Source organism: Meleagris gallopavo, chromosome Z (assembly GCF_000146605.3).
Source record: "Meleagris gallopavo isolate NT-WF06-2002-E0010 breed Aviagen turkey brand Nicholas breeding stock chromosome Z, Turkey_5.1, whole genome shotgun sequence".
Classification (NCBI taxonomy): Eukaryota; Metazoa; Chordata; class Aves; order Galliformes; family Phasianidae; genus Meleagris; species Meleagris gallopavo.
In genome coordinates this window covers 63214763-63226259 of record NC_015041.2, presented here as the reverse complement: position 1 = coordinate 63226259, position 11497 = coordinate 63214763, and the positions used below count along the sequence as shown (strand labels likewise).

The following is an 11497-nucleotide window of genomic DNA, read 5'->3' as shown; positions in this document are numbered from 1 at the left end:
GGGAGGGCAGATTTCAGTTGGGTGTCAGGGGGAAGTTGTTTGCTGTGAGAGTGGGGAGGTGCTGGAACAGCTGCCCAGAGAGGCTGTGGATCCCCGTCCATCCCTGGAGGTGTTCAAGGCCAGGTTGGATGGGGCCCTGGGCAGCCTGGGCTGCTGTGAGATGTGGAGGTTGGTGGTCCTGCGTGTGGTGGGGGTTGGGGCGTTCATCATCCTTGAGGCCCCTTCCAGCCCTGGCCGTTCTGTGATTCTATGATATTTAGTGAAAGGTGATTCACATCCCAGCTGCTGTGGGAAAAAAGAGCAAAAAAAGATCAGAGGGAGCCCGCAGACAGCTGATGCATGCTGACCATTAGCCAGCTTGGATCGAACCCACCATAGCACCAAAAGTTGCCCTAGCACAAGGAGCAACCTAGGCATGATGCTGAGCAAGTAGGAGGCAAGTTCTGTTCCCCAGGAGCACATAGGGAGATCAGGTCTGTCTTGAGAAGACCCCCCAGAGATTCAGGCTCTCTAGAATTCAGGACTTCCACTCTGCTCTTCTAGAGTTCCTGTGGGTTATCTGGGCTGATTTCTTTATGGAGAAGTCTCATGGGAAAAGCTAAATGATACAAGAAGTGTGGATGTTGCTGTTTTCCAGTAGTTGGATGTGAAGGTGGTTTGTGGGGAGCTGGAGAGAAAGCCATCACCTCCCACACTGGAGAAACTGTACCTTTGCTAAATTGCCTCCTTCAGAAAAGCTGTTTGTACAGCTGTGTTATATGTTTCTTACTGCTCCCACATATCTCCCAGGAACACCAGAGAAATCTATAGTGCACAATGTGCTGAGCCTAGTTTGTGATACAGATTGGAAATGAATGTTTTGACTACACTCTTTTATTACTTCTTCATGGAAACTGGCTTGTGCTGTTTTCTCTCAGCCTGGCACAAAATAATGCCGTTGAAATAAGATTGTGTATGCAATTTTATTATTTACTGTCACTGACTGAAATGTCTGATGCACGCAGAGCATACAGCATAAGTTAATCACCTATTTGCAAGCTCAGAAAAGCCACCAGAAAGCCACCAGAAGGCTCAGATATCTTGACACTCCCCATCATTCAAAATCTGGATATCTTGCCTGGTTTTCCTAGGAAAATGTAGAAAAACAGAGTAAAGAATAGGAAAAAAAAGAAAAAAAAAGTGTTCACTGACTCACCCTTGGCCTCATGTGGCGCGTGGAATGGAGCTGACCTTTCTAAAACTGTTTGCTCATTGTTCCACTGAAAAGAGGTGAGACACTGAAAGGCATGCTGGTCTGCAGAGGTCTCTTCCCTGTGTGTGGTGTAGGTCCCACCATTGCTAGAGACGATTTCATCCCAGCTGGTTTGCATGTGAGCACTGAAGCTTTGCCCGAGCCCTCTGCACCCCCCGAGGATGAAGACCCCTCCCTCCCTAGTTCACCAGCCTCCTGGAAAAGGAAGGGCTGTCCCCTGTGTCTCATCTGAACCCTTTTGGGACTTTGTGGCCGTTGCCCTGTGTTGTATCAGCAGCTGCAATATGACTCCATCCGTTCCCTTTGTGGCCATAGGCTGCCACCGGATCCCCTCGGCCTCCCACTCCAAGAGCCACCAGTTGGACATAGCTCCTCCACAGCTCCTCACAGTCCAGGCCTGTGGCCGTTTGCGGACCCTCTGCAGTTTCCCCATGTCCCAGGAGACAGATATCCCAATGTCACGCTGCAGCCCCAGTGCCCAGCACCCTGCAGAGGTGGCAGCATCTTCCTGTGCAATCTGGTTGTCCCTCCCTGCAGCCTGTGTTCTTTGCAATGCAAGCACCTGTTTATGTGCATTCAGCCCGGTCTTCGTTCAGCCCATCACTTCCCAGCCTGCACAGAATTACAGTGTGGTCCTGCCCCAAGGCAGCCCTCATACTTTTCCCTTCTGAACATCGTGATATCCCTGTTGCCCTACTCCTCAAACTTATGGTGGTCCCTCTGTGGTGAAGCTCTGCCAAAGGAACCATGATGTGCATAACTGGGCATCTGCACTCACAGAGCTCTCTTGGGAGGATTTACTGTTGCTATTTGCCTGTCCAGACTAGCCACCTAGTGCACCCTTCCAAACATCTGCATCCAAATCTCCCTTCTCCAGCTTGAGAAAAACATGGGCATGTTAGAGTGGGTCCAGAGGAGGGCTACAGTTATGATCAGAGGGCTGCAGTACCTATCTTATGAAGATACACTGGGAGAACTGGGCTTGGTCAGCCTGCAGAAGGCTCTGGAAGACTTTACAGTGGTCTTCCAGTACATAAAGGAGGCCTGTAGGAAAGATGGAGCGAGACTTCATCGGGGACTACTGTGACCAAGATAAGGGGCGAAGGTTTTAAACTATAAGAGGGGAGATTTAGGCTAGAAGGAAACAATTTTTCACTCAGAGGGTGGCAAGGCACTGGAACAGCTGCGCAGAGTAGCTGTGGATGCCCCATCCCTGGAGGTATTTAGACCAGGGGCGTTGAGCAACCTTGTCTAGGTGCAGACATCCCTGACCCAGGCAGGTGGTTAGAACTGGATGATCTTTAATGTCCCTACCAACCCAAGCCACTCTATGGTTCTGTGATTATTCATTCTCAGGCAGTACACAGACTGGGGACCTTCTCTCATCCTCTGCAGAGCACCTGGTTTGTTGCCAGTGTTTTTTTATGTTGGAAGGTCATCTGGCTGTGACTCTTGACCCCACATTTTGGGCCCGCTACCCTACAGTGCATGATCCAGCAAGCTGTTCCGATGGATAAATATTGCTCTCTCTTGTGGGATCAGTACTCTGCCAACACAGTGAGTGAAGGGGCTGGCATCTGCAAGGGCGAGGGGCATTCCCATGCCTGTGCCTTCTTGGGCACTGCCATCACGGGCAGGTGAAGCTGAGGGCTGCAGAGCCAGGTTCAGAGGATGCCAAAAGCCTTCTTCCACCTCGCAGTTAGGATCTTGTGTCCTTCCCGTGGGCTTTGGTTTTCCCACGGTGTTTGACAAGCACCTGCATTTACACAGCTAAAATTAGACCCCTGGAGGCCAGTGCCCAGGTGTGAGCTTACATTTTCTGCACACAGAGCAAGCACTCATTGGCATAGGTGTTCCCATCGCTCCCACAGACGGGCAAGTGCAGCAGGGGGCATGCCTGCAGCTCAGCCATCTCTCCACACGTCGGCTGGAAAGGAGAAACGGCAGTGAATGCTTCAGTGCAGGCAGCTCCCACCCTCCTCCCATGGCAATAGGGCAGCAGCAAGCGTGGCGAGAGCTGATTGCACATCAACTCTGGGGATCCCAATGCCCCTTAGGGCAGGCTCACGGAGAGGGGAGAGGCAGCGTGCCTCGAGGTGGGACTCACTGCCCGGGGTTGGTACTGGGCTGAGACTGCTGAGACCCACGGAGCTGGGGCAGCTTCTGGGAACAGCCTTTCTCCCAGTCGTGCCAGGCATTGAGGCAGCCCAATAGAAGCCACTATCAAGAGCAAATGGAAATCTCTTACCCTTCTCAGGCCGTTCCCCTCTTCCAGCTCTGCCCCTGAAACAGAGCAGAGATCCAAGAGTTCGGCGGGGGGAAATTAAGTGACAACTGTGACCAGCCTTTCCAGAGAGAGCTGGTGGCAGGAGCGTGAGGTAGTGACAGAGGGACAAAGGTGGGAGTGCCTGTACCTGTCTCTGAGCCCCTTCCCATAGCCCTCTCTCCTGGACTCTCAACCAGGAGCCCCACTGAGCATCAAATGCATCACTGGCACATCCCAGAAAGTGTGGGGTGTGTGTGCTCCTGTCCTTCTCTGCACCCCACCGTGCTGCTGCTGTGCTGCCTCGCCTCCCTCACCTCTTCTCCATAACAGAGATCCTGTGTCTTTCTGCCCTCCTTTGCACTCTCAGTCCCTCCACACCTCCCAGCCCACCAACGCAGAGCAGACTTACCACCGGCAGAAACAAAAGCTACCAGCATCAGCGCCAGCACCAGCAGCTCCTTTGTGGGCATGGCTGGCACGGGTGCATGCACTCATGCACCTCACTCCGCTCACAGCCTTTATAGCAGAGGGCAGCAGCTAATCTTGGCGCTGGGAAAAGCAGCATTTTGAGCAGTTTGACCTGCGCTGGGAACAGACAGACTGTGAACCCAGAGGTGAATGACAGCCTACCAGCTCCAGGTGCAGGCACTAGAGGCTGCTATAAAATCCCTTTGATCCCAGTGCAGGCTGAGTAATGCTGCTCTCCTCTCCAAACCAACCAGCCTCCCACTGCGCACATTACCCCCAAGACGACCCTCCAACTTCGTAGCTGCCATTCCTCATTTTCTGGTGACAGTGACAGAACACAAAGGAACAGCACAGAGCTGCATCAGAATAGGTCAGGTGGGGGTGAGAGAAAGGCTGTGCCCTAAGGGCAGCACTGCTGGGGCTCAAGGAGAGTTTGGGCAATGCTCTCAGACACAGGGTTTGGATTTTGGGTGGTCCTGTGTGGAGCCAGGAGTTGGACTCCGTGATCCTTGCAGGTCTCTTACAAACTTGGGATATTCTATAGGTTCTGTGATTCCTACACCATGTGGATCTCCATTTAGATTGGAATACTTCATGTGCAAAATGCAAAAGTTGGGGCTGATCTGGGAGGCTGTGCCACTGAGGGACTTTTCAGCAAGGACCTCTGTTCCAGAAGACCTTGCTTTTTCATCTATGTGTAAGATGTTCAACATCAGTTTTTCCATGTGAGCATCCTTGCTGCCTCTGAGAAAACAATTTACCACATCCACCATGGAATCAAGATCAAAGGCTGAAGGGTGGAGGATGGAAAAGAGAATCGCTGGACAGAAAGTCAGTATCATAGCTGAAAAGTAGTTTTGACTAGAACTCCTCTGGGACAGATATGGCAAGATTAAGTCTGGGCCAGAAGTGAGAAGGCATCTCCTTCACCCTGGTGGTGATAAGAGTTACTCTGTACAAAGGGCTAGTGTCCTACAGAAACTGTCTGGAAGATCTGCAGACACGTGAGGCATGCACATGGGCACCTGCTGAAGAGACAGACACACCACATTCAGGATCTTTGTTCCCCACAGTCTTATCTGAGTCTTAGCGTGGTCCTTGCTGGCCCTGGACAGCAGAGATGAGCAGGAGTGGCTCAGCACGCATCCCTCGTGGTCAGACAGTCATGGCTCAGCATGGACTGTCAGGAACTTTGGGATTCCCCTTTCAGAACACACCTCTGCTCTGCTTAGATGGCTGTGCACACGGATTACGTTCCCTATTTACGCAGTTCAGTAACATTTGATGCTTATTACTATTCTGCTTCGAAAATCCTACAGGTAAAGTAAATATTTAACTGCACTAGCAGTTGTTCCCAAGGTACAGGAGTGCTAGTGGGGTGGCTTAGCCTGGTAAAGGGAGATCTGCCAGCAGCTGACAACTAAGGGAAGGAGTCTTAACTAAGTTGGTGGAACCATGGTCCTCTTGGTTGCTGCAGATGGCACAGTGAAAGCCACAGGCACAAAATCCTGAGCAGAGAAGTTCACACTGGGTATCAGGAACGAGCCTTCCCCAGGAGGGTGAGCAACCTGACCAGCAGGAAGACGGGGAATCTCCGTCCTCGATGGGTCGTGCACAAAGCAGTGGGCATTGTGGCAAGCAGTGCAGACAGCCCCGATGTGTGCGAGGCTGCACAGCAAGGCCCCAGGGCACCCTTCCACCTGCACAGATGGGTCTCATGAAGCCAGAAGCTCTCACATTCTGGCACATGATGATTAATTTCCTCACACCCCGGCTGAGCAACGTGTTCCCAACCAGCACTCAACTAGAGGACGACTCAGTGTCCTATGAGCTGCTCCCACCCAGCAAACCCTGCACAAGAGCTGTCAAGGGCCTTCATGGTCTTCTCCAAGGAATTTAATGACAAAAAAACTGCTGGACTTTGACTCCAAGGCCCCTGTCAGCTTCCCTGCCTGTGCACTGCGTTGCCTGTCCCAAGCTTGGCCTGGTTCCTGGAGTTGGGCCATGAGCAGTGCAGGAACTGTGCAGCTCAGATGTGCTGCTTTCTCTGCCTCACCCTCCTCATGGAATAGGCGTCCAGCAGCAGCAGGTTCTGCAGCGCTGTTGGCCAACGTGAGGCTTGATCTTTCGCCACCCAGTTTCTCAGCAGTGTTCAGATGCTGTGATCTTCACGGAGTGAGCTAAAATGACACCTAGAGGTGTGACAAAGGGGAAACCACCGTCACAGGCTCTCAGAGGAAACCACCTCTCAGAGGCCTCTCACGCCTCTTTCAATTTTGCTTTCAAGTGCAGGCTTGAAGCCTCCGACGAAAGTCCCAGCAACAGTCCCCTCCAGTTAGAGAGGGGAAGTCCTTCCTTTAGGTGGCCAGGACGCTCGCACCGGTCGCACGCCCCAGCATTGGCTAACAGCTCCATCTACAGGGACAAGCACGCATTTCAGCCTCCTCCTGCAAGTCGCAGGTGGAATCCCCTACTGCTGTCCCCAGCTTTGTCACAGCGCATCAGTCATGGTCCTGTGACTGTATCACACTTGCACTTCCTGGGGGATCATAGTGCAGCTTGCAGATTTTCCATCTTGTGGGGAATGGATGGCTGAGCCATATTGCATCATGTCACTCTTGCTCCACTTCTGCACAGCAGCCTTATCAGCAGTGTGGCCTTGATGCTATCACCAGTGTCGTCACCGCTCTGCCCAGCACCTGCCAGTTCCTTTCTGTTATCTGTTGCCTTCATACCTGCTCTCACATTTTGCTCTGCCTCACTCACAGAATTTTAAATCCTGTCCTGCTACTCCCCCTGGTACTCTTGCAAACTTACCCCCAGCATTTGCTGGGGACTCCCCAGGACTGAGGGCTGCCCTGTTCCTGCAACCCACGTGGGGGTTGCACGTGCCCCCATCACACCAGAAAGAAAGTTAGAAAGGAAAAAAAGAGCACTTCACCTTCACAGTCACCTTCATCTTTAGGATTCCCACAGGAGCCTGGCCATGCACTGGACCTCAGAGGCACAGGAGCCGGAAAGAGGCAGGTCCATTGCTGAACCTTTTCCTCTGCTTTGACTGCTCACCAGAATCACCACAGCTGGTCAGAAGAGGCCGTGGCTCACACCCAAGCTGCTCTTGGTCCTGCTTCCCTGGGACACCTCTGTGGCAAGGAACAACTGGCCAAGGAGGCCAGATTTGCCCAGGGAATTTGCAGCTTTCCTGCAGTTCCTCAGCAGCTTAGAGGTGATGCTGGCCTTCCTTTTTCCCATGGTCCCACATGAGTGTTGTATGTCCAAATCCTTGGGTATGTATTCACAAACACCCAGGAGCAGCCACCTCACATGGCATCAGATAGAAGAGCATTGTCACCACAGTGAAAGCCATTCTGTTTCCCGAAGTCTTTCCTGCAGCTTTTTGTTTCTGTTCCTCTTAAAAGGTGCAGAGTAAACTTTGTCCTTTGCAGTCAGTTATGCCAAGACAGCAACATTCTCAGTTGATTCCTTTTTTTTTTTTAATTACTGTCTTTGCTCTACAGACATCTACATCCATAGTGATGGATCAGAGCAGTACTGTAAGCACTGCAAACAGCTTATTTTTGAGGATCCAGATGCTAATGCAACATTTCTCCTTTGTGAAAAATGCTTGGCAAAATGAAATCAACAGCAGCACCAAACCACATCCCATATTATGCTCCAGAAAATAAGCCACTCAATGGCCCTGGCACCTCTGGACAATGCTCTCTGCTCTCTGCCACGGGAGCTAATGTAGTGGGTAAACAAGAAATACACTAGTGAAAATGACAAGTATCCTTGCAATGAATTTATATTCAGACTGCCGTAACGCGCAATTGGAGCTGTATGCTATAGGAAGTACTACAGCAGCAGCCATCCGAAACAGAAGATAAGCCTGATGAGGAGCTGTGCAAGTTCAACAGTGACCCAACCTGGGCTGGACTTGCAGCCAGGCTTTCATGAGCCCTGCTAAATGTATTTTGGTTGCACCAGACTCAGTCACAGTGCCTAATTCTACAATCATCCCAGACAAAGGAACCATCTGGGTTAATAATGCAGAAGACTGCAATTAATGAATGATGAGTGACAAGACAGGTCCTGATTTGACTCTTTTGGGCTTCCAGCAAAGGGCAGCTGGATGTTGCTTTTCACACCTCTGCACCTTGTCCCTTTGCTGTCTGCCTGCCTTGCCTGATGCCTGTCCCTCAGCTCAGCTTCCCAGCCTCCTCCCAGCCCTGCAGCAGAGCAGCTCTGCAGCCCACACAGCCGCAGCAGTGAGGAGTGGGGTCATAGCAGAGGGCTCCATGCTGCTGTCCTAGAGGTGCACACACATGCTTTGCTCTGCCCTGTCCTGGGGAAACATGGGAGCACGCAGGAAGGTGCCAGTGTTTTAAATCCAGCCATCAACTTGACCTACTGAATCCCATCACTGAACTGCCTGTAATTGCCCTCTCTGGTCCCTGTCCTCCTCCTCCTCCTCATAATTTCACTGCACTGAGTGAAAATCCTTCAATGAACTTTCACTCAGTGCCATCCTAGTGGCTTGCTTCAGCACTCATTCTTATTTACATATATATATGTAATATGTATTATATATAAATATTCACATATTTATGATGCCATCCAACTGCCAACTTTCATTAAAATCAAACTTAGAAGTCATTAGGCATGGTGGACTTGCAGATGTGTTCATGTGCAGCATGACAGTGCAGCTACACAGCAGTTATTTGTAAAGGGAAATAAGGCTAAAAATTACCTTCACCAGAAAAGAGCATCACCACTCCAGTGAGGCTGGGGAGCCAGAAGCTGATTTGGTGATGTGGCAAAGTGAGAGCTCTGAGGACTTTTATTAGGCTGTGCTGGGGTAGAGATAGCCACAGTGAGCAGATGGAGAAGGAGGAAGTGTTGGTGTATAGGAGCACATAAGGGTGTGTATGCATGTGCACATTTTTCCTGTAAAGAATGTATTTCTGTTTCCTTATTCTCCGTTTTCTAGAACATCTTATCTCTGTGCTAAAAAAAGGTGTGCCATTACGTACTTAAATGTGTATACTCATATTTACTCATATGCTCACAAGGACACACCTGCATCTATGTATAATAGAAAAGATCTCAGGCTGTTACAGAGTACTTTTATATATTTAACCCTTGCCCTGCTTCCAAAGCCACGTTCAGCAAGAGCAAGACAGTGGTCTTGAGGATAGATAAAAGATGGCAGTATAGGCTACTGCAGCACAAATATGTGGAATTATATGTTAGACACTTCCTGACTTTGTGACATTAGTTCCCAGCAGCATGCTGTGACTTCTTTTCCTTTGCTTGCTAAACTTAAGGCATGACATGTTTAAAGCATTATGGGAAATCAAACCAACTCTGCCTTGAATCACAGTTGAGGTCTGTCGCTGCACCTCAGGAAGATTCCCTACAAGTACCCATGTCAAATAGGAAAGAAATGAAAGACATTTTACTAGCAGGCATCTGGTGTTTCCTGATAGCAGTGGAGTGTGGAAACTCTAGACTGACCTGCAAGTGCTGAAAAGTGGTTTCTCTGCTCATTTATGTTGCCAGAGCTGCCTTCCGCTGATCAATCCATGAGAGATGTTCAGAGGGTCTGCAGGCTTTGAAAGCCTGGCTTGCTCATCGGAGAAGGTGCTTAGTTGAATGATGGCTGAGAAGATCAGCAGTGACAGCACTAGTGTCTTAGGCAGCTGCCTCATCATCTTGGTGCTGACAACACCAAGTTCAACCAAACCATATGGTAATTATCGGGCTGGCTTCCAGAAGATATCAGAAAGAAATGTGTAAGAAAAAAGAAAATAAAGGAGGCAGGAGCCTGTGGTCATGCACCTTGACTGTTTCTCCATGAGCCTTCTGTGGCACAAGTGCAGAGGCACTTTCAAGCAGTGACGGGGAGCCACTCAGGAAGAGCAAGGAGACAGAATCACAGAATCACAGAATGGCCAGGGCTGGAAGGACCTCAAGGATCACGAATCTCCAACCCCCCACCACATGCAGGACCACCAACCTCCACATCTCACAGCAGCCCAGGCTGCCCAGGGCCCCATCCAACCTGGCCTTGAACACCTCCAGGGATGGACGGGGATCCACAGCCTCTCTGGGCAGCTGTTCCAGCACCTCACCACTCTCACAGCAAACAACTTCCCCTGACACCCAACTGAAATCTGCCCTCCCTCACCTTCCAACCATTCCCCTTGTCCTGCTGTTATCTCCCCTTTCCAAGAGCTGACTCCCCTCCTGTCTGTAGGCTCCCTTTAGGTCCTGCAGGCTGCACTGAGGTCACCCCGCAGCTTCTTTTCTCCATGCTGAACAAGCCCAGCTCCCTCAGCCTGTCTTTGTAGGGAGGTGCTGCAGCCCCCTGCTCATCTTTGTGGCTCCTCTGGACCTTCTCCAACAGCTCCACATCTTTCCTATCTTAGGAACTCCAGCCCTGGACGCAGTGCTGCAGGTGGGGCCTCAGAAGAGCAGAGCAGAGGAGGACGATCACCTCCCCTGTCCCCTGCTGGCCACCCCTCTGCTGATGGAGCCCAGGATCACGTTTGCTTTCCAAGCTGCAGGAGCACACTGCTGGCTCATGTTCAGTTTTTCATCCATCAAGACCCCCAGGTCCTTCTCTGCAGGGCTGCTCTCAAGGACCGCTCCTTCCAGTCTGTATGGATGCCTGGGATTCTTCTGGCCCAAGTGCAAAATTCTGCACTTTGCCATGTTGAACCTCATCAGGTTCACCGAGGCCCACCTTTCCAGCCTCTCAAGGTCCCTCTGAATGGCATCCCTTCTTTCCACCACTCCAGCTTGGTGTCGTCAGCAAACTTGCTGAGGGTGCACTCGATTCCATCATTGCTGTCACTGATAAGGATGTTACAGAGCACCGGTCCCAAGACAGAGCCCTGGGGAGCCACTCGTTACCAGCCTCCACCTGGACATGGAGCCATTGATCACCACCCTCTGTCTGCGGCCTTTCAGCCAATTTCTCATCTATCGAGTGGTCCACCCATCAAATCCACATCCCTCCAGTTTGCAGATAAGGATGCGGTGGGGGACCGTGTCAAAGACCTGATGCTGAGACCTGAACTGCTTGTCGTGCCAGATAAACAGAACTCCTCTGTCCCAAGGAGGTTGGACTGTACAGATTCAAGACTGCTCCCGGGGATGGCACACCATTTCATGTTTTAAAGACGGGTGCAACCTTCACAGTGACTCACTGACGGCAGCAGGCATTCTCTTCCTATTTTTGCTTCTGTCAGCACAACTTCACTGAGATCACACTCTGCTGCTTTTCACAGAATCACTGAATCACGGAGGTTGGAAAAGAGCGCTACGATCAGCCAGTCCAGCTCCAACCCACCTCATCACGCCCGCTGTTTTTGTCCCTCAGTGCCACATCTCCGCGGGTCTTGAGAGCAGCGTGGTGACCGCACCACATACCCGGGCAACCCGCGCCAACGCGTCGCCGTTCCTGACATCCAACTTGGACGTCCCCCGGTGCAACCTGGGCCCTC

The 11497-nt window shown here is 51.2% G+C and overlaps 1 protein-coding gene across 1 annotated transcript; it reads right to left on the bottom strand.

The window, feature by feature from the left end:
- Positions 1 to 943: 943 nt before the first annotated feature.
- LOC104915332 (serine peptidase inhibitor Kazal type 4) lies at positions 944 to 4039 on the bottom strand. Its single transcript, XM_010726184.3, has 4 exons — positions 3928 to 4039; positions 3501 to 3535; positions 3067 to 3179; positions 944 to 1126 (listed from the first exon to the last, which is right to left on the bottom strand). Exons 1-4 carry the CDS (start codon positions 3986 to 3988, stop codon positions 1072 to 1074), a joined length of 264 nt encoding a protein of 87 aa, XP_010724486.1. The 5' UTR covers positions 3989 to 4039; the 3' UTR covers positions 944 to 1071.
- Positions 4040 to 11497: the final 7458 nt, after the last annotated feature.

Coding starts and splice junctions, on each gene's coding strand:
- LOC104915332 (XM_010726184.3), bottom strand. CDS start 3,988: ATGCCCACAAAGGAGCTGCTGGTGCTGGCGCTGATGCTGGTAGCTTTT. Junction 3,536..3,927: donor AGCTTTTGTTTCTGCCGGTG/GTAAGTCTGCTC, acceptor GCTCTGTTTCAG/GGGCAGAGCTGGAAGAGGGG. Junction 1,127..3,066: donor TTGCTCTGTGTGCAGAAAAT/GTAAGCTCACAC, acceptor ACATTTTCCTAG/GAAAACCAGGCAAGATATCC.